The following is a 24,673-nucleotide window of genomic DNA, read 5'->3' as shown; positions in this document are numbered from 1 at the left end:
CATAAAGATAGAATGTAAATAACAAACAACTTGTGTTATGGAAGCTTTAGTTTTACACATACAGTTTCATCAAAGTTAGATAAATTGAATTTTAATTTATTCTTTTCAATCATCATTCTTTTTTATTCTTATACAGGAGCTTAGGAGTGATAACTTATTTACTGTGAGTATGACAGTTTTTATCTCAATTATTTTATAGTAACTGCTCAAATATGTTTCAAAATAAAGATGATGGAATTTTTGTTATCCAAATTATTTTCACTAATAAGGAATAGCTACTTTTTGCTACTATTTAGAGATATTTGAAAAATCTGACTTTACTAAAATATATTTTTGATATATATTCTTTAAAGTATTAAAACTATTCTGTGGAATATCATTTAACCTGTGGTAACTGGTGATAATATGTGTATCTCCTTTATTTATCCCAGGATGTGTAAGATTAATCTTCAGTGTTTATAAAGCACTTGCAAGACAGGAAGTACTGTAACTGCCTTATCAAATTCTATTACTTCCCATTGCTCAATATCATATAGTGCTAATACTCATAAAACATTACACATTTTTATACAAAATTTAAGTCTTTATGAACCACAGTTAAGTATCTTTTGATGTCTTATTACTCGAAGACTTGTATGGATCTACATAAGTTTAAACAAACAGACTCTTATAATATTCAAACTGAGGACCTGGTCTGTTTTTAAAACCAGATAACATTTACTTTATACTGGCAAAGTAAATAATTTCATTTCTAAACCAGACTAAAGGGAATTCATATTATATGCATCTTTGAATAAATCCTTATGTATTTTAGATTATTATATAGTATTAAAAACAGAAACATTTTAAACTATATATTTATTTCAAGTAATTAAATTTATGTGAAAGTATTTATAGCAGATAGGAATCCATCTCAATTAGACATAAGAACTAATTTATACTCTGTTATCTGAAGATGGGTTCAGGAAGATAGTATCCACCAAGATTGCATTGAACTATGATTCATTTAATCTTATGTGCAGCAGTAAGTACTGAAGCTAATAATTCATACATGGTTAGGTTGAGTGGCTGCTCCCCATTCTTAGGAGAAGATGACAGGGAAACCCTGAATAAGGTACAAGAGGGTAAATACAGCTTTCTTTTGGATGGTTTTGCTGAAGTTACTGATGAAGGAAAAGACTTTATTTCCAAGCTATTGGTTTATGACCCACAGTAAGTGCCAAACATATTCAGTTTTGTTTTATTTCTTCTCGTGTCTCAACAGTCCTTCATTTAATGCCTTTTGTATGCTTTTTTATAGTTAGGTTTTAAAAGTAAAATTATTGTAGATATTTCTTTAAAATGATATTTTACAGTTATCAAGATGACTTATTATTCAATCTTGAGTAACACAATATCTTTTCATGAAAAACAAGTTACTATTATATACAGATATTGGGCAAAAGGCTACCTCATTTATTTCTAATTATAAGAATGTAATTAAAATACAAAAATAAGGTTCAGATAGTTAGTGATGAAATTACTTTGGAATGTATAATGCCTGAAGAAGAAAGTTCTGTCTTCTGAAAGTGTTTCAGCTCATGGGTTCTAGTTTCAGAACTTATCCTGTGAATTTTTCTAGTGTTATAATTATAGTATTTTAATTCTATGTGGTGTTGTTGGATTTTCAGCTGCTGTAAATCAAATTTATATCAACTTTACTAACTTCTTCTTGCATTTGAACAGGAGCTGTTACTAGTAAGTTCATGGCTATCATTGTATCTAAATTGTAGATGTACCTTATTGTGAGAATCTAAGAAGAAACAGTCCCAATGGTCTTATCTAATGAACTGTTGGGTTTTATTATTATCTTTTATACTTTAATCATAACATTACCAGTGTGATTCATATGAACATCATTGGCTTTTTTAATCCACTTTTATGAACTATAAAATTCAATTACAAAAGGATCCATGACTTTGTTGACTATAGTGCTGCTAATAAAGTATGAGTCACATAAATACTCCCAGTTCTGCAGTTAATCCCATTAATTATTGTTGGAGTATCATGACATACAAATTAAGTATTTTTACCCAATCTATTTTGGCTGCTGCTTTACACTGCCAGTTTAGTGTAATATATAGATCTCACTGTATGTATTAAAAATAAGTCGGTAATTTAAGGGTTAAATATAATTTTCCTGAATCTAGTATCTTTCTATATGTCGTCAACTAGTAGAATTATTAATATACTGCAAGGTTTTATCATTATTATAATGTATACTTTAACACAAGTTAATGAGTAATAATTCTGTCTCATTTTATGTTTCCTGCAGAGGGAGACTTGATGTTAAAGCAGCTCTAGAACATCCTTGGTTGAAGGTATGAATTGCATTCTTCAATTTATTTATAGTTTGGATCATGAAAATGTAATACTTGATAATTACTTGGTTTAGTTTTTTTATTTTGTACTTTTAAGTAAAAGTCGAAAACATAATGAACTTTTGGATTGGTTCACAGGTTTGTATTTGTGAGGTTAGTTTGAATAATGTAGTTATGCCCAATGCACGAATAACCTACATTAAACTGCCATGTGCTCTTTAGAAATGTTAACCGGTTAAATAAAGTGTTAAAGATTTATTTTTCTACCAAAGGTTTTGGTGCACTAACATAGCATTATTCACATATTTAAGTTAACTTAGGTTATTGTATGGGGAATTAAGGACTCAAAACCCCACAGAAAGTTCAAATATCAATACTGGCTAGACTTTTCACTTGAAGTTAATATCTTAGACACTTGATATTCATGAAATGTGCAATAACTTTCACAATTTGAATTTCACTTTATTATACAGAGATTAATTTTTTTTAAGTATTAAAGTTTAATTATTAATATTTTATTTTAGTTTGCCGAAGTTCCAGGAAAAGCAGACGAGCTAAGTATTTTGGACAGTTTGAGAGATTATGCCAAAAAGTGGAAGAGTTGGGTAAATAAATATTTACACATATGTTTGCACAATTAAAAAAGTTTAAAAAAGAAATATTGACTTTTATTTAATTAACATTTTAAAGAAAGTTTAATCTTATCACTTATATATCAATTGTTTAAGTTACTATTTTGGTAATGACTATTTGATTTGTCATGGCAGAAAAATGTCTTAAAATAGTCTTAATCAGATGTGCCATAAACGTTTAACTTACTGTAAAACCAAAACTATTTCCAGGCTTTGAAACCATTTGTAATAATGAGAATAATAATGGAGAAGCAGTAGAAAGTTGTGTTTATAAATAGCTGGTTTGTTCAGCATGAAGAACAAAGTTCTGTAAATTGTTTGAAGTCTCTCTTACCATATAAATTAGGTGTACTGATGTAGTCTTGACTGAGAGAATGTTTTATAACGTTAATAGCTATTCTGGTATGTAACTGAAACATAAAGCTCTTGTTTCAGTGAAATATAACACATGAGTACATACTGTAAGGGACTGTACGAACTGCAAAATGCTTATAGTTCTGACATTATATACTTTACAAAACATTTATTTCTTATTTAAATATGCTAGTTCATGTTTGTATAAACAACTACTAGAGATTACTCTGGAAACATTATCTCTAATTTTGGCATCAAGTTAAATGTATAAAAGACGAATTTGGGACTATGTGTGTTGCAGTGACTTCTGTGAAAGCACACAGTAAGAATAAAAGGTCTAGCACTTTTTATAAACTAAGCTCTACAAGTTGTTTTAAATTTTAAAAAAATATTTGAATTTTGTCTTGGCAGCTTTGTGAGAACCCTGACAATAAAAAACATTTTGTGTTTGATGTTTGGTTCACTAAATCCACCAGTAATAAGTTTGTCACATTTTTTATGTAAACAATTAATAACTTTTCAGTCATAACATAAAATTTTCGTTTTGTAGATATTTTTTGTTTATTCTGATTTCAACTATACTTCAGATGGATTTGTTTATTTAAGTAATTTAATGTTTGCTTTTTTGTTAGTACGCTAATGCATCCTGCAGACGATTTTATAGAAGGCGACCTCTCGAGTCTTGTTACACTCATCCTAGTCGAATGATTTACCCACCTGATGAAACATACACACCTCCTAGTAGCCCTGAGCACCACCTTCAGCGATCCAGAGTAAAGCCATCTGAGTTTGATGATGTTACCTTTCAACAGAGGATCATGAGAGAACCTATTGATGTGCGATCTGAGAGCCGGTATAATTTTCTTTTCACATTTACAAATAAAATTTACTTTTACTGAACAGGCTGTCAAGACTTATAAAGAAAGAGGTCAGGAATTTAAAAAAAAAAAAGAAGAGGAGGACAGTTTGGGGGTATTTCCATATTGAAGGTTGTGAGGGTAAACCCCCATATAGAAAATTGGTTTATAACAGTTCAAAAGCAACGAACTTGGTAAAACCTAAGGGATTTGTAAATTGTTTTTCTCAAATATAATCGACAGTTTCTTTTCAGGACACAATTTTTCATCTACTGCTTGAATGAAAATATTTTTGCAGCTAGTATCACTCACTAGGCCTTTATTAACATTCATATTTTTACTTAATTTCACAATCTTACATTTTTCTTGTCAACAATATCATATTGAAAACAGGAAAATAAAATTTGTGTAAGTAATAAAAGTGATATACTCAAAATCTGTTTATTGAAATGATGTTGTGGTTTTACTTATAAAAAGAACTTTTGATAAATATTGGAAACAGATTTTAAAAAAAGTTGGCCTTTGTTGAACAGGATTAGGCTTAAAAATTTATCAGGGTTTGATTAAAAACAGTAAATTGAATGTTCAGTACTTCTGCACTGTACCTTTTGCTTCTGTAGTATTAAATAATTTGAGTCACAAAGAGATCTTTAGGGTTAAATAGTTAAACAAACCAGATTCAAGAGTTTACCCAATTCATTTAATGCAATTGAAAAACATGGAACTTATTCACAGTCAACTAGTACAGGATAACAAACCTTTTCTGTAAAGAAAGAAAGATCTGAATTAAATGTAAAGAAAAGTTAATCTAATTTTATTATTTCAACTACTTCAAATACTATTCTAATGATGTAAATGAGTAATAGTAATATAATACTTCTGTTTTCATAAGATTGTCTAATGCCACTTTTGAAATGGGTTACAGTTAGTGATTTGTTTAATATTTGACATCAATGTAAAGATTTATAAGAGTGTAGAATAATTATGTCTTTTAGTCTTTCATATTGATTTCTGTATAAATTTACTGAAAGCAAACTGACACTTGAAATGAAACCAACTAATGTAATTGGAAACTCTTTGTTATGAAGAAAATATGAAATATTTATATGAAGAACTATTTCCTTTGAAGCCCTATTAAAGTGAATCAGAACTTCAGAATTATCAATGAAGTGTTAGATGGATATATTATCATATGTTTATTTTCAAAATGTCATTCAGGTACGAAAGTGGACCAGACTCGTACCTTCTGCAGCATCGTGACGTTGACTTCCCAGTCCGAGTAAGACGCTACTTGAAGGTGGGTGCAGACCGTAGTTCAACACTAGCCAGTCATTTAAAGGAGAAACACTGGGGAAATAGTGAGGTAAGACAAAGTGTATATTATTAACATAAATAATTAACAAACAAGTAGCTTTTTAAAAGCATAATGGTGTCTGTATTTTCATAGCTTAGTTTAAGAACTAGACTTATGTTTGAATTCAGGATCATTTCTTCATAACAAACTTACATGGACTATAAAACTACATGCATAATGTATTAAACAAACCACTATTAAAAATATATATGTGAAAATGGTTGGTTTGGGTTGAGAATTTGTTTTTTTTTATTTAGAGGAGCAAAAAACATTTCGACCTTCTTCAGTCCTCGTCAGGTTCACAAAGAAAGAAAGAGGTAACTGACTGATAGCTGACCACATGTTTGAAGGGGATTGTGTAACTGAGTGTAGGAATGTAGAGGGCATGCTTAGATGTTTGATTATATTTATTAATATAGGTATAAAAGTGTTCCTTTGTATTGGTTTATTTTGGGCTTGAGTTGTTGTGTAAGTAAGACTTCCTTAATTTTGCATTTATCTGTGTTTGTTTCTTTATTTAGTATTTGGGTGGTTTCTATGATTATGTTGTGTTTATTTGATTTGCAGTGCTCAAAAATCTGTGAAGGTGACATTTTGTGTTATTTGAATCTGGTTTCCATTTTTCATCTTGTTTCTCCAATATAGAAGTTGTGGCAGTTATCACATTGTATTTTATAAATAATGTTGGTGTGGTGTTTGTCAGTGTAGTTTTTACATAGTATAGATCTCAGTTTTGTGCCTGGTTTTTGAATAAATTTGGTATTAACTGGAATGTCATATTTTGTTACTAGTTTTTGCCAAATGTTGGTTATTTTTCTGCTGATGTCAGGAATATATGGTATGCAGCAGTATATGGTTTCGTGATTTTTAATTCGTGGGATATATTTACTTAACCTCAAAATTTCAAGAACCGATACACAATTTAAAACGGAAATCCATTGAAAAATCACCCATACTGGACTATACATTCCTTGGGACTCAGCACATGAAACAAAACAAAAACTCAACTACTAAGAAACCAAATAAATGCAGCCATAAAACTATGCTCACCAGATAAAATTAACGACGAATAAGACAAAATAAAACAATAATTCATCAACATCAATAAGTTTCCCCACAAACCGTAGAAAATATTATATGCACACACCTAGACAGAAAGCAAAATCAACTAAAAAAAGTAAATACTGCTGCATACCATATATTCCTGACAGCAGCAGAAAAATAACGAACATTTGGCAAAAACTAGCAACAAAATATGACATTCCAGTTAATACCAAATTTATTCAAAAACCAGGCACAAAACTAAAGTCTATACTATGTAAAAACTGCACTGACAAACACCACACCAACATTATTTATAAAATACACAATGTGATAACTGCCACGACTTCTATATTGGAGAAACAAGATGAAAAATGGAAACCAGATTCAAAAACACAAAAGGTCATCTTCACACTTTTAGAACACTGCAAATCAAATAGAAAACACCCAAATACTAAATAAAGTAACAAACATAAACAAATGTAAAATTAAAGAAGCCTTACTTATACAACAACTCAAGCCCAAAATAAACCAATACAAATGAACACCTTTATACCTATATTAATGAATATAATCAAACATCTAAGCACGTCCTTTACATTCCTACACTCAGTTACACAACCCTCTTCAAACATGTGGTCAGCTATCAGTCAGTTACCTCTTTCTTTCTTTGTGAGCCTGACAATGACCGAAGAAAGTCGAAACATTGTTCGCTCCTCTACATAAAAATTTTCTCAACCCAAACCAGCCATTTTTTACATGTATAATTTTCTCTACAAGTGGGTTTTCTTGTCATTGCTGATTACACTGTGCAACAAATTTCAGGTTCAAAAAAAGTACAAGTTAAGTAAGACTTGTTTCTGGTTCAAAAAATTGTCTTGATTCTGAATCTGACCTTTATTCCTCTAGATTAGGCACCGTTTTCCTGTACCATGAACCATATGTTTTATAATATACTGCAAAATATCGCGTATTAAACACAACATTGCAAATACTGAAAGTTACAAAAACAAAACAAAAATTTAGTTGGTATAACAAAACATTTATTGGTTATGAATTAAAAACACACACCTGTCAGTTTAAACAACTTTTGTTCTTCTAAGCCTCTTGTGTGGAGTGTGATCTTCTTTTTTTATACCCCAGCAGTAGTCTGCCAACATGTCAGGGTTCCATTTTCCTTTAAATTGTCACTCCATCACTGAAATATCCTGATGGAATCTCTCGCCATGTTCATCACTCACATCACCAAGATTTTCCGCAAAAAAATCCAAATTAGAGTGGAGCACATGAACTTTTAGAGACATGTTACATCCAATATCATGATAATGACTCAGCAGATCATTCACAACTTGCACATAGTCTTCTGAATGATGGTTCCCCAGGAAGTTATCACAAACTTTCTTGAATGACTCAAAGGCAAGCTTCTCTTTTCTCTTGAGATGTGTGATGAAGGTTTCATCAAGTACAATTTTTACGAATTTGGGGACCAATGAAGATACCTTCTTTAATTTTAGCTTGACTCAGGGAAGGGAACTTCTCTGCAAGATATGCAAATGTGGAGGATTCCTTGTCCAAGGCTTTCACAAATTGCTTAAACAAACCAAGTTTAATATGCAAAGGTGGTAAAAGAATTCTATCACTTTTCACAAGTGGTTTGTGCATGATGTTGTGTTTTCCTTGCTCAATTTCATCTCAGATCGGCCAATCCTTGCGTACATAATGTTCAGTTCTTGCTCTGGAGTTCCATAAGCGCAGGAAGCAGCAAACTTTAATATAGCCAAGCTGAAGGCCAGTAAGCATGGCCACAACCTTGAAATCTGTATGCTTGTTAGAATTGCTTTCAGATTTTCATATGATTCTTTCATGGTTGTGCTATAAGCTATGGGAACAGAAGGCAGAGTGTTACCATTGTGTAGCAGAACAGCTTTGATGCTGTCCTTGGATGCATCTATGCAAAGTTGCCAGTTGGTGTTATCATATGGTATTTCCAGTTACTCAAAAAGTTCAGTGATGTCATTACAAAAGCATAAGTCATCCTTCATGATGAATAATGCAAGCAGATCCTCTGTATGTTTCCTGTACAGTGTTATCTTCACTCCTTTCTCAAGAAGATTACGTTCTTGAGCCTTGATGCCAGAAACTCACTTTTGTCTTTGGTTAAATAGAGATCCCTGCACAAGTTATTTAGAGCCTCTTGAGAAAATGATATTGGTTTATTCTCGCTTTCTGGATGATTAGGCTCCACATATTCACCACTGGAATGCTCATCTGCACTGCTGGAACTCTGCATTTCTTGATTTTTGAGGTTTGGGCACAGGTAAATTTTCTGAGTGCTCTACTGGGCGCATTGCTGATTGCAAATTTGGGTAAACAATGTTTTTTTTTTCTTTGCTGTAGTACAGCCTGTAAAGTCTTGCTGACAGAAATGGCAATCATTAGAGTGATCTTTCTGCTCACGCCAAATCATTGGCACACCAAACTTCATGTGAACATTTTTTCCTGCATACCAGGCACTCAATGTCTTCACACATGTAAGGCAACGCACATGAGGAGCCCATGACTTGTCCTGGTCTCCTAAGTCACAAACGAAGTACGCCTTGTACATTTTCTTGATATGGCATGTAATACTGCTCTTTTCTTTAGCAAAAGTTAATTCCCCACATATGTAACAGAATCTGTTTGGATCATTTTTGCACTGTCTTGCACTCGTTGTTGAAAACAAATAAGATCTGAAAGTAAAAAAAATAAATAACATTAAACACAACCTTTGACGTATAAAGTATTAAGTGATAAACTCAATTAAATATAAGCACATAATAATAAACCAGAAAATATGATTTTAAACTGTAGTGTGCTATTTATCATATGACATTGTAGGTGTTACTAAGATTGGTCTCTAGCCCTGGGTTGAAAACCATTTTACAATGCGGTAGAGAATTTTATTTAATAATAATGACAAAAAGTGTATACAGTGACAATTCTGCAAAAACCATGCCTAATTCAACAAAAAGAAGGCCAGAAATGGATTTCCCATGTCATTTTGCATATAAAAATGGGCACAGATCTCTTGTACTTTTTTGAGTGTTGCACAGTGTTGTTATTAAACCACTCTTAAAATTTTCAATTTTTTAACTTCTTAAAAAAAACTTCAAGTAACTGTTTTTTTTTATGGAGACTGAGGTAATTTGATGTGGATTTGTTAATCGTAAATATGAATAATGGTAGTATAGAGATAAGTTATTTCTGTAAAAGAAAAATACAATAAATAACATGCTGATATGAGGTTTAGCTGCATAAAATAGGGATAAGAAATAAAATCCATGCACTTTAAGTTGCACATATTTACATGTTGATAGTGGGTTTATCTATTTAGGAGACGTGAAATAGTTATGCACATTGACTTGTTGATAATAGTTTTAGATACATGAAATAGCATACACCTTAATTTATACAGGTATATGTACAGTTTATAATTGTTTTTATGTAATCAGCATAGAAGAAAAACTAATACAGTTATTCTCAGTACACCTTATTTTTTAATATTCTAATCCATAATAGATTTCTTTTGCATTAAAAATAGATGTTTTATTTTTGTTTGGTTGTTATCACTTTCTGAGAAGCATATATAAAAATCTTTAAACTTTTTTGTGTGTGTTTAGAAAGTCTTTTTTTGAAAAATTATTATTTAAAAATGGTAATTAAATATGTCATTAAAATATTAAAAACTTTATACATGAATATTGCATATTGAGTTTCCTAAAATTGGTGTTTTTAAAGATCTGAAAAATAGATCTTACTATATAAAATGACATACTTTGTTGTAAAAGTAATATTACACCAGCAGAATTTGGTTATGTTTAGATTTTTTTTTTAATGTAATAGATATAATCAGTTTTCTTGCAGGCATACTTTTAATAAGTTTCAGCATACTGTTTAAAGTAACAGAAACATTTTAATGTTTGCTGGTGTTTTCCATTTATCAAACAATAATTACTAATTAGATTTCTCTAATGTAAATAGGTCATTATGTTAGTAATTACATACAATGTATTGTTGCTCTTTTTTTTCTTTGCTATTCTAAGGTATTTATTAACATTTCTTTATAAGTTGTGAATTCTCTTAAGGTATCGGTACATGAGAGACGTCGATTCACACGCCTTTGGGATGAAGAAATGGATGATAAAAAGAGAAGAAGAGACAGAGCTTTATGGCTCTCACAAGAATCAAAACCAACATATCAACACACAGATAGTAAAAAGTCAAAGGGTACAAAAGAAGAGGGTTAGTAATAAAAGTCAAGTTTAAGATTTATGATTGTGAATTTTAGTATTATAAGTTTGGTTTATATCAAAAGTTATCCATGCTGACTAGTGAGCATAATGATTAAAGCAGTTTATGAAGTTTAATTAATTAGTGATTCTCTCAAATGAATTGGTTTATGCAGCCTAACTAAATCATGATAATGGTGCATAAAATCTAGCATTGAGAATTTTGTTCAACTAATAAAATTTGAGGGTTTCTATGGCAGAGGTACAAATGGCAGTAATTTATAAAATTAAAGATAGAGTTGCAATGAATAATAAAATGCTGCATGCTATGCCACAAAATCACTATTGTATCCAATAGGCTTAGCTAGTAATTACATACATGTAAAAGCACATCCAAGAATTTTGTAGTTCAGTCAACTGTAAATTTTTGAAAGTGCTATTACATTTATATCAAAATCTAATAGAGACTTATAATTTTTGACAATGCTGAGTTGTCTAATAATTTAAATGTAATCTTTTAGGCTCTGATTTAAATCAAAGCTTATTGTCATGGAGAATAATAATTTAGTCAGGTTCTTTCAGTAGATGTCAGATGCTGTATATTTTGTTTTTTTTTGTTTTGATAGAATAAGTGTCAATGTGTGAAATTTCTGAAACCAAACTTTAATCAGAGTGCACAACTTTTCAGGTGTTTAAAATTTAGTCTGTTAATAAAATAATTGTGTATTCTTTTTAGACCTGTGGACAGCTCATTAAACTGAGTTTCTTTCCCCCTTTTTCTTCTTCAGGAAAACCACCTTTTTTCCGTGAAAAGATTAAAGAAGCTGTGATTCGAGATGAAGAGGATGTGAAGTTCAGCTGCTATGCTGTGGGAAATCCAACTCCAACTTACACATGGTTTAGGAATGATGGATTTCTTGTGGTAACTAGTCGGATTGAGGTATGTAAAGAGAAATCTTTTTTCTCTGAAAGCTGATAAGTTTACAAAAATATAGGAGATTTGGTTTTAGTGTAGCCAGGTTATGTATGTATATATATTATAACCATAAAACTTCAAGCCATAAACTGAAACACATTAACATGAAATAAAATACGCTGCATATTTTTAAAAAAGGGATTCTAGAGTACAAGCTACAATGTGGGATTATAAAATGTATCCTAGATTTTGGAGGTGATTGCAGAATAGGACCAACATTGTGTTGGGGATACACTGTCTATTAGTCTTAATCTCCATTCACCAGTTTCACATAAGAAATAAAGAATAGCAGTGGATATAGAATTAGAAATAGAAATTGAAATAGAAGTAGAAATTATGAGAGTGAGATATGGGTGCTCAAGCCCACAATGTCTCACATCTATATCACCTTTCACTGCCTGCAGACAGTTGTGGGATGGTGACTCTAAAGTAAAGAATTAAACTAAAAAATAAAGAAATAAGGTACTACCATTTGGGCATAAGTAAGATATAAACTTACCTCTTGATGTTAGCATTACATGAGACAGTGTTTTTGTCTCATGTGTTTGGTATTATTATTTTTCTAAATTTTTACCTGCTTTTCATCATTTCTAGTCCAAAGTGAATCTTGATGGTCGATGTGAACTTCATTTAAAGCCAGGCAAAAGTTATGATGCTGGTGTGTACAAATGTATTGCTCAAAACAAACATGGTGCAGCCATCTGCCGGGCTAGGCTAAAATTAGGAGGTGAGTATTAACTAGTTTGTTTTGAATTTTTCGAAAAGTTACACAAGGGGTATCTGCACTAGCCATCCTTAATTTAGCAGTGCAAGACTAGAGAGAAGGCAGCTAGTTATCATCACCTACTGTCGACTCTTGGGTTACTTTTTTATCAATGAATAGTGGGATTGACTGTCACATTATAATGCTTCCACCGCTGAAAGGGCGAATATGTTTGGTATGATGGAGATTTAAACCTGCAACCCTTGGATTACAAGTCGAGTGCCTTAACCACCTGGCCATGCTGGGCCAAGAGTATTAACAAAAAAAAACACATTATATTAATTAAAAAATAATTATTTTGGCTTTTGCTGGTGCCAGAAACATCTACTGATAAAACATTGGTTGGTTTAGAATTAAGTGTGTAAAGAAAGTTTATGTAAAACAGATCAACAGTAAATTTCTTGTGTCCAGGGCTTAGTAATAATAGTAATCGTTTTCAAATGTTTTTCATGATTTAGAAACTCCAGGGAAACCTGACTGTCCACACCCAGAAAAATGTTCTGACACAGAAGTGACACTCAGTTGGCATCCACCTAAGTATGATGGCAACTCTCAAATATTATGTTATTGTTTGGAGTATAAAAGAGCAGGTTAGTTCTATTTCTCTGTTTTTTGAGTTCCAACTCAGCTGATATTTGATATATGTTTTTTTCTTCACCAAGTAATTTTACAGTTTTCTTGAAATGGCATAAATTAAATAATTATTAATGCAATTGAAATAAACTGATTAAAGACTACCTGCTCAGGTACAGTTTGGAGAGAAATCATAGTTGTTGATCATGTGAACAAATTTCACTTGCATTTAGTCTGCTCTTAACCTTTTTATGTCCAGTACAGTTGAAAGGGATTTGTTTTTTTGAGTTTATTACCAAAACATTGTACAAGAACAAACTGTTAAATTAGAACCAGTTTTTTTTAATTAAAAGATTTATTTTTTATCTTTATTTAAAACTTCACTAAAGTAACAAGTTCTTCAAAGTATTCATGAAATATAGCTCAAGTAAATACTCAATGAGATAGAGCTTGTTTTACAAACTTTCAGGGAAAGGCAACAATAAATTTATGTTTAGTGCTGGAATTTTTATTGTGAACCATAATAGTGCTGCACTTTAATGAGTAAAGATTCGGTTTAAACAACATTAAAAATTTTTACTCTTGACTAGTAAGTCTGTATACACATAAAGATGTACTAAAAATATATGTTAGATTTACAAGGAAAAACAAAATCACTCAAAACAGCCCACTTGTAATTGTTATTTTTGTTATTCTTCTTCTCTGGTCAGCCTACAACAAAAGTGGCTTGGTTATTTTACACAAGCTAAAAAGACATCATAATTCTAGTGTAAATGATATTATTGTAACTCTTTGAAGTTAGCTCTCTTGAAATCATATGGTGTTTCTTTAAAAAGCTTAACTATAGAAAGAAACAGAAATTACCAGCAATTAACAAATGAATAGCAGATGACTGTAACATGTAGATACTCAATGCTTTGTACACTATACAGTTGGTGTATTTAGAGAGTCAACCCCTATATTATTTATGAAGGGATGGAGTAAAATCAACCAATACAATAATATTAAATATTATTGCACACATTTTTAAAATAATTAATTTAAAAAACACAAAGGTTTATTTAAAGCAATGTTTTATTTTAAAAGACAGTTTTTCTACTAGTAAAATTTTGTGTGTGTTTAATGGGGGAATGTATCTTAATCTAGACATTTGCCCATTGTTATGCATTATATACTAAACATGTAGTTACATAGAAACTATAAATGCTTACTATATTCTCAAATAAGACTATGACAATCTCCAGTGGCAGTTTAATATTTTATGTATCAAACTTGTGTGATCAAATAGTCAATAGCTACAGTAAATCATCATGAACTCTATCAGCCAGTTACTAGTATATTTATTATCATTAAAATGTACAAAGTTAGATACTGTATTGAGTAATCTTTTTTCACAGTTGAATGTAAAAAGCTAAAAAAAATATGAATAAAAGAATTAAGAATTTAAAAACCTGCAAATTGGGATAATAAAAAATAAGAAACAAGGCTGGAGATAGTGTAGACATTACTACAAACTTCACCAAATGTAGGGCATGTTACAGGTAACAGGTTTTAAATTCCCAGTTCTTTTACTCATCTTTTGAAATATATTGTTTCCATTTGCCAAGGACAAAATTACTGCTTGATGTACCATTTCACGTACTTTTACTTCAGATTATTTTTATAAATTATGTAACTGCTGGATTTGTGGCATGATATAGCATGGTATGAAAGTGATAGTATAGCAATATACCTGTGTTTATCTCTTAAGAAACACACGTGCATTTATTTCTTACATAGCAGATCTGTCAAGTATAGTTTCAGTCTAAATCATTTTGTTTTTAGATGAGGTATTGTGCATTATTTTCATTGTATGCAAAATATTTTAAAATATTAAATCAAAAATAGACAATGAGGACAAACTTCACTGTGATTAAAACAACTGTGAAGTGTAAAAACTCAGTGACAAAACTTTCATTATACAGGGTGTTCGGAAAGTCACTGTGCACTTATCTATTTATTAACAGACAAAACTGCACAGTGACTTTCTGAACACCCTGTATATCAGATGCAATTGTAGGATTGTACATCAAGATGAAAGTTATAATGACATGAATTAGTAATTAACAATGGTTCACTCATTAGAATAACTGAAGTTTAAAAATGTGCAAATAGTTTTTATCAGCTAGCAACTGGAATTGTGAGATTATATGTAAAAACTAAAGTCTTAGTGATTGCCAATGGCTGAAAACTACTGCATTGGTCTGATTATAGTACAATCTGAAATGTAAGGCAACCGTCATTTTAAGAAACCATGGGAAAGGGAAAAAAAATGAGTGTCATAATGTTCTTTTTCTGGTCCACAAAACCAGTACTGTAATTGAACAGCGTGTGGGTGGATCAATTATAAGAATTGGCAATGACCTTGAGCAAACATCTGGTGCACATGCATAAAGGAATATGCTAGGCTAGAATAGGGAAAGAAGCCTGTGGTTGGCCATGATTATAAGTTCACTATGAATTTTTCAGCCTTAATATTAATATAAAAACATCAATAATAAAATCAGTACAGTGATTTTTTTTTCAGTTTCACTAAAGTAGGTTGCTGCTACTTAGCTGTCAAATGAGTTTAGATGTGTCTTTTTATCCAAATATCGAATAGTTCATTATACAAAATGTGTTTTTATGGGGTATAATATACATATAGAAAATAAACTGTGCAGTGTTTTGAAAAAATTAGCCTATTTTTCTTTAATTATGCCCACCTTGTGTAGTAGATCCATTAATTTAGATATGAAAGAATCATTTTAAAATGATTTGGATGAATGTTTAGAGAATCTCTCATGAGAAGATGTAATTTTTATCTGACCAATTAAAGATTTTGAATACTAAACTAAAGATTATTCACTGTAGCTCTTAAATGAAAATGAAAACACAAAAAACAAATTATTTTGTTTCTTTTTGATATAGAGAAGAAGTGAGTCAGTTAATTACTTAATCTTAGCACAGGGTGAAGGACCCAAGCTGATTTTTAAACACGTTGGTAAAGAAAAGAAGGGGTTCAGTTATGATAATTTAATCATTTAATCCTGTTATTAATAATGGGGTCCAAGAACCCATCCTTTTTTTAAATGCATTTTTCTAAATTATGAACTAAATTGCATGTGGATCCACGACTTTGTTGGCCATAGGTTATAGGGTTATAATGAGTTATACAAAAATTTTGGTGTTTTTTTTAATTTTGTGCAAAGCTGCAAGAGGACTATCTGCACTAGCTGTCCCTAATTTAACAGTGTAAAACTAGAGGAAAGATAGCTAGTCATCACCACCCACTGCCAACTCTTGGGTTACTCTTTTACCAATGAATAGTGGGATTGACTGTCACATTATAACACCCCCACGGCTTAAAAGGCAAGCATATTTGGTGCAGCGAGAATTTGAATCTGTGACCCTCAAATTACAAGTTGAATGCCTTAACCTCCTGGCCATGCTGGGCCTATACAAAAAGATTTAAAACCCTTAGTACTTCAATACTGCATTTAATCATGCTAGTTACTGCTGTGGGTTTTCTGTGCACTTTAGGTAGGAAATGAGTAATTTCACCCAATTTTATTTTTTGGTGAGTAATTTATACTAACTGTTGCAATGGGTAAAAACATAGAATTAATTATTCAATGTAATGCAAAATGTGCGTATCCACAAGTAGTGAATAGTATAGAAACAAGTTGGTAAATAGAGTGTTAGGAAATAAGCACTTTATTGTTGCTGTGAGGAGATAGTGAACTGATGTTTAAAGTAGACAGTGTTATCAGTTGTTTGTCATAGTGGTGAATGTTTTCTACATTTGTATTTTAAACTTTATAATTTTTGTGTGTGTGTGCCGTGTGCATATATTTAAATGAACATGCCAGTTTTTGGTTGAAATGTCAATTTTACACATTTTATTTTTTAATTGTTACTTGATTTACAATTCTGTCATGATTTTAAATTGTAAAGTTATTCACATATTAAGTAAGTAATTAAAAATTTCTAGATCTTCAGTTTTGTTTGTAACAACAACTTCATAACTTATTTTCCATTGTCTTATTTTAAGTCTTCATTGTTACAGTTGTATTTTTATTTTCTAGATGAAACAACATGGACAAAAACATCTTCTAATATCACCCATGAATTTTTCATGGTATGTAATTTGACACCATCCACTACTTACCACTTCCGTGTATCAGCCAGGAACAAGTTTGCCTGGAGTGAGGCCAGTGAACCTTCTGAGCCTTGCAGTACCCTGGCAGCTGGTAAGAATAAATCTTTGAATTATTCTCATTATAGTTATCTCCTAATAGTATCTTTATATAAACATCTGTGGACAAATGGTACTTGTCTAGTTTTATCTTGTAACTGTTTAGTTATTGAAAGTATGGTAGAAAAAGTGTTAAAAAATAGTTATATACTGTTGACCATATATATTCCAAAATGTAAATATAACTGGTGTGAATACATACACTACTCCACTTAAGCATGGAAGAACTTCAAAACAGTTCAACTTCTGATATTACTATAGGTGCTGAGAAAATAAGGATTACTAGAGCTCAGAAACACTGGCAGGAGTTGTCTTTGAAAGATCAAGACCTTATTGTAGATGATTCATTAACATGCAGGTTGGACTATTCTGTTGAAGAAAATCCTATTCCTATGGAGGTTAAAGATCCTACTCAGTTTTACAACTTTGAGTCAGAAATAGCAAGGTTTGTTGTCCAGTTGCAAAACATTTTCACCTAATTTTTATAAGCTCTTTATAAATATTCACAATACAATATCAATATTGTGTTGCTGTAGTAAACAGTATATCCTTTTTATATATAGTTAAAGACCCACCAGTGGTGCAACTCTAAGTCTGAGTACATGTAATGTTACAAATTGTGTTTTGATACCCATGGTGAGAATATCACAGTTAGTCCTGTGTTTAGTTTTGTGTATGACAACAAACAAACATATATCTGGTTTAGGTTGTTTAGAAAGAAACATTGAAAATCTTTTTGAAAGGGTTATTTAAATTACTAGCAATTAAACAACAGTAGGAGAACCAGTTACGAAGTATGCTTTTAAAAGTGAGACAATTAGGACTTACTTTTCTTTTACAGTTGACACTTGATATTAGTGTGTAGAATGGTTATTGTAATAACATATGAATTATAAGTTGCAGGTAACAGTAAAAAAGTATAACAAGAATGTGTCTTCTGTTACATTTTTTTCTTCCCAGGGGACAATTTTCTGTCATTGTGAAAATGAGTACAAAAGATGCTAATCAAACATTTGCTGGAAAAGTCATTCATACTACAAATCAAAATGTAACTGAAGTGTGTAGGGAGTACGACATCCTCAAAACCTTAAAGCATGAAAATATTGCATCTTTAATTTCAGCAGTGTCTCATAACGATCTGACAATTCTAATGTTTGAGAAGTTGTCTGGTATTGACGTCCTTTCATACCTAAGTATGAGACATCAGTATAATGAAGAAACTGTAATGAAAATAATTCAGCAGGTAATATATGTCTTTATATGTGAATGAATACTAATGAATAAAAATACATTGTAATAAGAATACAATGAAAACTTTTGAATGTGTGCTATATTCTTTGTAGGTCTCTGTTTTAATTAGTCCAAAGAATTGTGTTAACAACTTTTTTTTTCATTTTTAATATCTCTTTAATGTAATGAAAACTACTTCTTGATGCTCTAACTGTAACCTCCTTGTTAAATTATACTGTTTTGATGCTAATTCCAGTTGTTGAAATAGAAACTGCATTGTTTTCAGAGTTGGTTTCAACTTAGGAATGAAGATAGTCACTTTTAACTTAAATTTGTTTTTGAACTTCTTTCTTCTTGATTTGGTCTGGTGGTTAGGACTTTTGACTATCAATCTGAGGGTCCTGGGTTTGAATCCAAACATGTTTGCCCTTTCAGCTGTGTAACCATTATAATGTTATAGTCAATCCCACTATTTGTTGGTAAAGGAGTAGCTCAAGAGTTGGTGGTGGGAGGTGATGACTAGCTGCCTTCCATTTAGTCTTTCACTGCTAAGTTAGGATTAGGGATGGCTAGCATAGATAACCCTCACCTAGCTTTGCATGAAATTCAAAGCACATCAGAATCAAACCCAGTTAGAATTCAGTAACAGTCAGTGTTGGTAAAACATTTTTAGTATAATCTTCTAATATTTAAAAAGACAATATTACCTTTTAAAATAATGTATAAGGTAGTGATATTCTATTTTTTATGTTAGTTTCACTAACAGTATTGATTAAAATGCTCAATATATATATGAAGATAATATATAATCATTATTTCAATATAATTATTTAAGACTAACTCAGATCTTTTTAATTTGTCCATATTTCATGAGATGCTATTGGAGTTACAGCCAAAAATAATGTCAACAGTACATTTTATTCATTATGAGTTTTTCTTTTGTGTTATTGCATGTTTTTTGTTAGAAGACTATATTACATTTGATCATAAATTGTTGATAATTTTTAAGTTTTTCAATTTAAAAATCTTAGTGTTCAATTCTTTCATGAGAAAAGTTTAGCTATAGATTAATAAGAATAAAGAGGAGAAAATATTACATCAGACTTTCTCGTCATAACATTATAACTCATACCATGAAGTAATGGAACATATATATAATACATAAAGAGATCTTAAAAACTGTTCAAATGAAAAACAAAATACATTTTTAAAAGTAACAGAAAAGATGAAGCCATGCACTAAAATAGTTTATTTAATATCAGATGACTGGTGAGTAAACAGAAAGATTTAAATAATGTTATCAAGATAAGAAAAAAATTTTGTTTAAAGCTTTAAACTATGAATGTTTTCCAAATGTATTAGTTTACCTTCAATAAATATTTATTATTTTATTTTAAAATAAACATTCCATTTAGGTTCTAGTATTAAAAATAAAATAAGAAATTTTTAAGTTGTTATGTTACATTCACAAAATTTTATGGTTAGCAGTAAATATTAGTTTCAGTCAGATATATTGGATTTTGGATATTGAGCTTGTGACATATGATCACATTATGATATCTTTAGATTTGAATAGTAGATGTAACAATACATATTGAAAATGTGCTGTAGGTGTAACACACCACTTCATTATAAAAAAATATTTAAATTAGTTACTTAATCATTATTATTTGAAAACCTAATAAGAATTTAACACACGGTGTACAGTTCCACAAGAATGTGAGACCATTACAGGCCCTTCAAGGGAATTTTTGATATGGAGATGTGAAACATACAGTACTTTTCATTCCTGATTTCTTGTTAAGATTGTTTGGATTGTAATTGTTGTTACTGTTACTATAAATGTCTGTGTCAAAGAGTAGCAATACTGTGGATGATGCAGTATTTGATTAAATTAGATACTTGTTCCTTCTCTAGAAAATTTTAGCAATATTTTGTGTGATTACTTGATTTTAACATAAATGTATTTAACGTGACTTAATGATTTTGGATATCGAGCCTGTGACATATGATCACATGATGATATTTTTAGATTTGAATAGTAGATGAATAGTAGATTTAAACTAAAAAACTTGAGGTCATTCTGTCAGAGTCAATTTTACATGTTTTCATAAATCTCCAGTTTATACTAATACTTTGTGATTGTAAATACATTTCTTCATAAGTTCAAAAGTTATACAAAACATTAATTGCACTTGATTTTCATTATAGTGAGCTATTGAAACTTTTCTAAAAAAATCCTACTTGTATAAGTAAACTTGCAAGAAAAAGTTTTCAACATTATTTGAAATGAGAACCTTGTTAAAACATGTATAAAATCCATATTAAGTTAATGACACTATTATTTAGTTGAAAAAAAAACTTCAAAGTTTTCTTAAGAACCAGGGTTAATCAGTATTTTTGACTGACAATAACAAAATTAAATCAAAAGAATAATTTTGAACATTTTAGGTTTTTTTTTTAGCTTGGTATTACAGTAATGATCCATGTTATCTAGAAGTTTCTCTGAGTTCTAGAAGTGGGTATAGTATTACGAGCTCGTGATATTTTAAGTTTTCTGAAAACATGGGGAGAAATGGTGTATTTAAACACTAGAGGATTTTTAAATAGTTAGTGAGTTAATTCAGTGGGTTATTTAATGATCCAGTCTGTGTGTCACCAGCTGAGTTTTTCATTGAGCAATAGATCATTTAGTGAATTTATTGTGTTATTGATCAAGTTGTGAGTTAGGCCTAAATTATTAGATGGTTAGTAAGTTAATAAGTTAATCAGTGAATTTTTCAGGATGTTATTTTGTGAGCCAGTCAGTTTGTGAGTCATCAAGTTGGTCACAAGTTATTCATTGAGTGATTGACCAGTTAGTGAATCTGTTGTGTTATTCATCGAGTTGTGAGTTAGGCCTAAATTGTTAGATAGTTAGTAAGGAGATTCTTGGTTTGCTATTGCTAGTCATGAAATAACACAAAACATAAGATAACATAAAAGTGCATTATTGTAGCATGGAGTTATTTATGTTGATGAGAAAGTGTACCAAAAGCTTCTTATTCTTATTGACACTTCAATGAGAATGTAATGAAAAACCTAACATGGCACAAGAACATTATAAATCAAAGATTCTTTCTTAGTTAAAAACAATTCTAACTATGGGGCACTTAGTAGGGCACATACATACCTCTACCATGCAGCATTGACAATATTTGGCCCTCATAAATAATGAAAAATGTGTCCATACATGTTAGTTCTGAGCAACATGTGTGAAAAACTGATCTTATGTTAACAAACAGAGATCTTTTTTATTTTTCTGACCTTTCCTAACTTTCCTAAAACTAATCACTTTTAAGTTGGTTCATAGTCAAAATGTATATCAATTTTCCTTCAAATTCATTAAGCCATTCAGCCATAACCTCAGTCACCTTCGATGGCAGAGGTAAATATTTAGGTTTGTCTCTTAATATTTGAAAAAGTAACCATTAAGTGAGAACATATTTTAGTTTATGTTTTACAGCTTCAAGTTGAAGCATGGTTTTTTACCTCCATCTTTTGATAAAGGTACTGGGTGCCCTGGGCTATCTTCACTTTCGTGGTATATGTTACTTAGAGCTTCAGCCAGACAATGTGGTGATGGTTGACCAGCAATGGCCAGTTGTGAAACTAGTTGATTTTGGGGCAGCTCAGTACATACCAGAAGAGGGAGCCAAGATAGATATTAAGGGAAGATTGGAATATATGGGTAAGTAGGTTTGAGATATGGTAAAAATCAAAATTTACAAACATTTCTTAAACTTAAATTTTTTTCATAAGTGTGTCTGTTATGAAAACTTATTAAAGTTTTCAAATGTTATGTCTAACCTGTATTTTTAGTTTTTTTCAGTGTATGTACTATGGTCAGTGGTAAGATATGTAGTTTGTATTTTTTTACTTCAAAAACTCTCTTTTCCTTCTCAGCTCCTGAAATAGTTACAAAAAAGGAAGTAAATTCAGCTTCAGATGTCTGGGGAGTTAGCGTACTCACATATATTTTGTAAGTTTTGCAAGTAATATAAATATCTTCATGTTTTAGAACTAAAATGGTATGTTAAATAATTAGTTTTCATACTTTTTTACATATAACTGGTGAAAATGATTTCAGAATTTGTTAAAAGTTAGTCCTGAATGGTTTTGAGTTACTTTTCTTTAAAAATGAATCTTTTATAAAGTAATTGTAAAATACATTTATATTTGTTATTGTAATGTTTGAGTTATGTTTTATAGTATGAAATTTTGATTTATGTCATGCATTAATTGATGCAAGAACAATTATGTTCCCTTAGTAGTAACACAAAATTTGGATGTGTTGCACTTTGATCCATTAAGTAGTGCTTCCAATGTTTCCAGTGAAAAGAAAATAATTTTACTGTATTAGACTTTAAGGAATAACTTGTTGTTTTTGGTGTATTTATCCTTGAAAATACTGATGCATAAAAACTGTTATTCTATTTGTAAATTTTTATAATTTTAAAATTTCTTTACATTTCAGTTCGTTTTTCTCAAGCTTCTAATTGTTTTGTCTCAGAAACTGTGGTGAAAAACTACACGTTATTATTACAGCAAATTTATGTTGAGGGAAAAGTGTACTGTTGTAGCATGGAGTTATTTATGTTGATGAGAAAGTGTACTGTGGTAGCATGGAGTTGTTTATGTTGATGAGAAAGTGTACTGTGATAACATGGAGTTATTTATGTTGATGAGAAAGTTTACTGTGGTAGCATGAAGTTATTTATGTTGATAAAAAAGTGTACTGTGGTAACATGGAGTTGTTTATGTTGATGAGAAAGTGTACTGTGGTAACATGGAGTTGTTTATGTTGATGAGAAAGTGTACTGTGGTAACATGGAGTTGTTTATGTTGATGAGAAAGTGTACTGTGGTAACATGCAATTATTTATGTTGATGAGAAAGTGTACTGTGGTAACATTCAATTATTTATGTTGATGGAAAAGTGTGCTGTTGTAGCATGGAATTATTTATGTTGATGAGAAAGTGTACTGTGATAGCATTGAGTTATTTATGTTGATGAGAAAGTGTACTGTGGTAGCATGAGTTATTTATGTTGATGAGAAAGTGTTCTGTGGTAGCATGAAGTTATTTATGTTGATAAAAAAGTGTACTGTGGTAACATGGAGTTGTTTATGTTGATGAGAAAGTGTACTGTGGTAACATGGAGTTATTTATGTTGATGAGAAAGTGTACTGTGATAACATGGAGTTATTTATGTTGATGAGAAAGTGTACTGTGGTAGCATGGAGTTGTTTATGTTGATGAGAAAGTGTACTGTGATAACATGGAGTTATTTATGTTGATGAGAAAGTGTACTGTGATAACATGGAGTTATTTATGTTGATGAGAAAGTTTACTGTGGTAGCATGAGTTACTTGTGTTGATGAGAAAGTGTTCTGTGGTTGCATGAAGTTATTTCTGTTGATAAGAAAGTGTACTGTGATAACATGGAGTTATTTATGTTGATGAGAAAGTGTACTGTGATAGCATGGAGTTACTTGTGTTTATGAGAAAATGTATTGTGGTTGCATGAAGTTACTTGTGTTTATGAGAAAATGTATTGTGGTTACATGAAGTTACTTGTGTTTATGAGAAAGTTTACTGTGGTAATATGGAGTTATTTATGTTGATGAGAAAGTGTACTGTGGTCACATGGAGTTATTTATGTTGATGACATTATTAGATACTTAATCTTAGAGCACTGCTGACTGCACCAAATTTATAGTAAAATCAAATGCTGGACTAAAGTTATAACTGCTTATGAAAAAAATGTGTGTAAGTAAAAGTGTAGGCTATGTTTTACCAAATATCTGTGTTAACTCCAAAATGTATCAAAAATTGGATCTTTATTAGAATGTAGTAAGTTTTCTTTCATGTTTCACAAAGTGAACAGATCCTTTTATTTAACTTCCTCTTATTATTCTGGTAAATTACTGCTTGAAGTTTCAGACCTT

The 24,673-nt window shown here is 30.7% G+C and overlaps 1 protein-coding gene across 14 annotated transcripts in view; it reads left to right on the top strand.

Moving 5' to 3' along the window:
• The window catches only part of LOC143229017 (protein Obscurin-like), a 207,836-nt gene that overhangs the window by 177,005 nt on the left and 6,158 nt on the right, over positions 1–24,673 (top strand). For 13 of the 14 annotated variants that reach the window (XM_076460653.1, XM_076460652.1, XM_076460649.1 and 10 more), the window contains 15 exons: positions 137–163; positions 1,060–1,212; positions 2,315–2,360; positions 2,885–2,965; positions 3,979–4,199; positions 5,422–5,566; positions 10,723–10,879; positions 11,655–11,806; positions 12,437–12,569; positions 13,064–13,195; positions 17,285–17,449; positions 17,716–17,899; positions 18,415–18,697; positions 22,234–22,414; positions 22,630–22,705. In XM_076460653.1, coding sequence (XP_076316768.1) covers positions 137–163; positions 1,060–1,212; positions 2,315–2,360; positions 2,885–2,965; positions 3,979–4,199; positions 5,422–5,566; positions 10,723–10,879; positions 11,655–11,806; positions 12,437–12,569; positions 13,064–13,195; positions 17,285–17,449; positions 17,716–17,899; positions 18,415–18,697; positions 22,234–22,414; positions 22,630–22,705 — 2,136 coding nt within the window. Of the gene's footprint in view, positions 1–136; positions 164–1,059; positions 1,213–2,314; positions 2,361–2,884; positions 2,966–3,978; positions 4,200–5,421; positions 5,567–10,722; positions 10,881–11,654; positions 11,807–12,436; positions 12,570–13,063; positions 13,196–17,284; positions 17,450–17,715; positions 17,900–18,414; positions 18,698–22,233; positions 22,415–22,629; positions 22,706–24,673 lie in introns of those variants that run through there. The other variant, XR_013015605.1, reaches the window with a different exon arrangement.

This window comes from Tachypleus tridentatus, chromosome 10 (genome assembly GCF_004210375.1).
Source record: "Tachypleus tridentatus isolate NWPU-2018 chromosome 10, ASM421037v1, whole genome shotgun sequence".
Classification (NCBI taxonomy): domain Eukaryota; kingdom Metazoa; phylum Arthropoda; class Merostomata; order Xiphosura; family Limulidae; genus Tachypleus; species Tachypleus tridentatus.
Note: the sequence above shows the minus strand (reverse complement) of the source record. Positions and strands in the feature narration are given on the sequence as shown.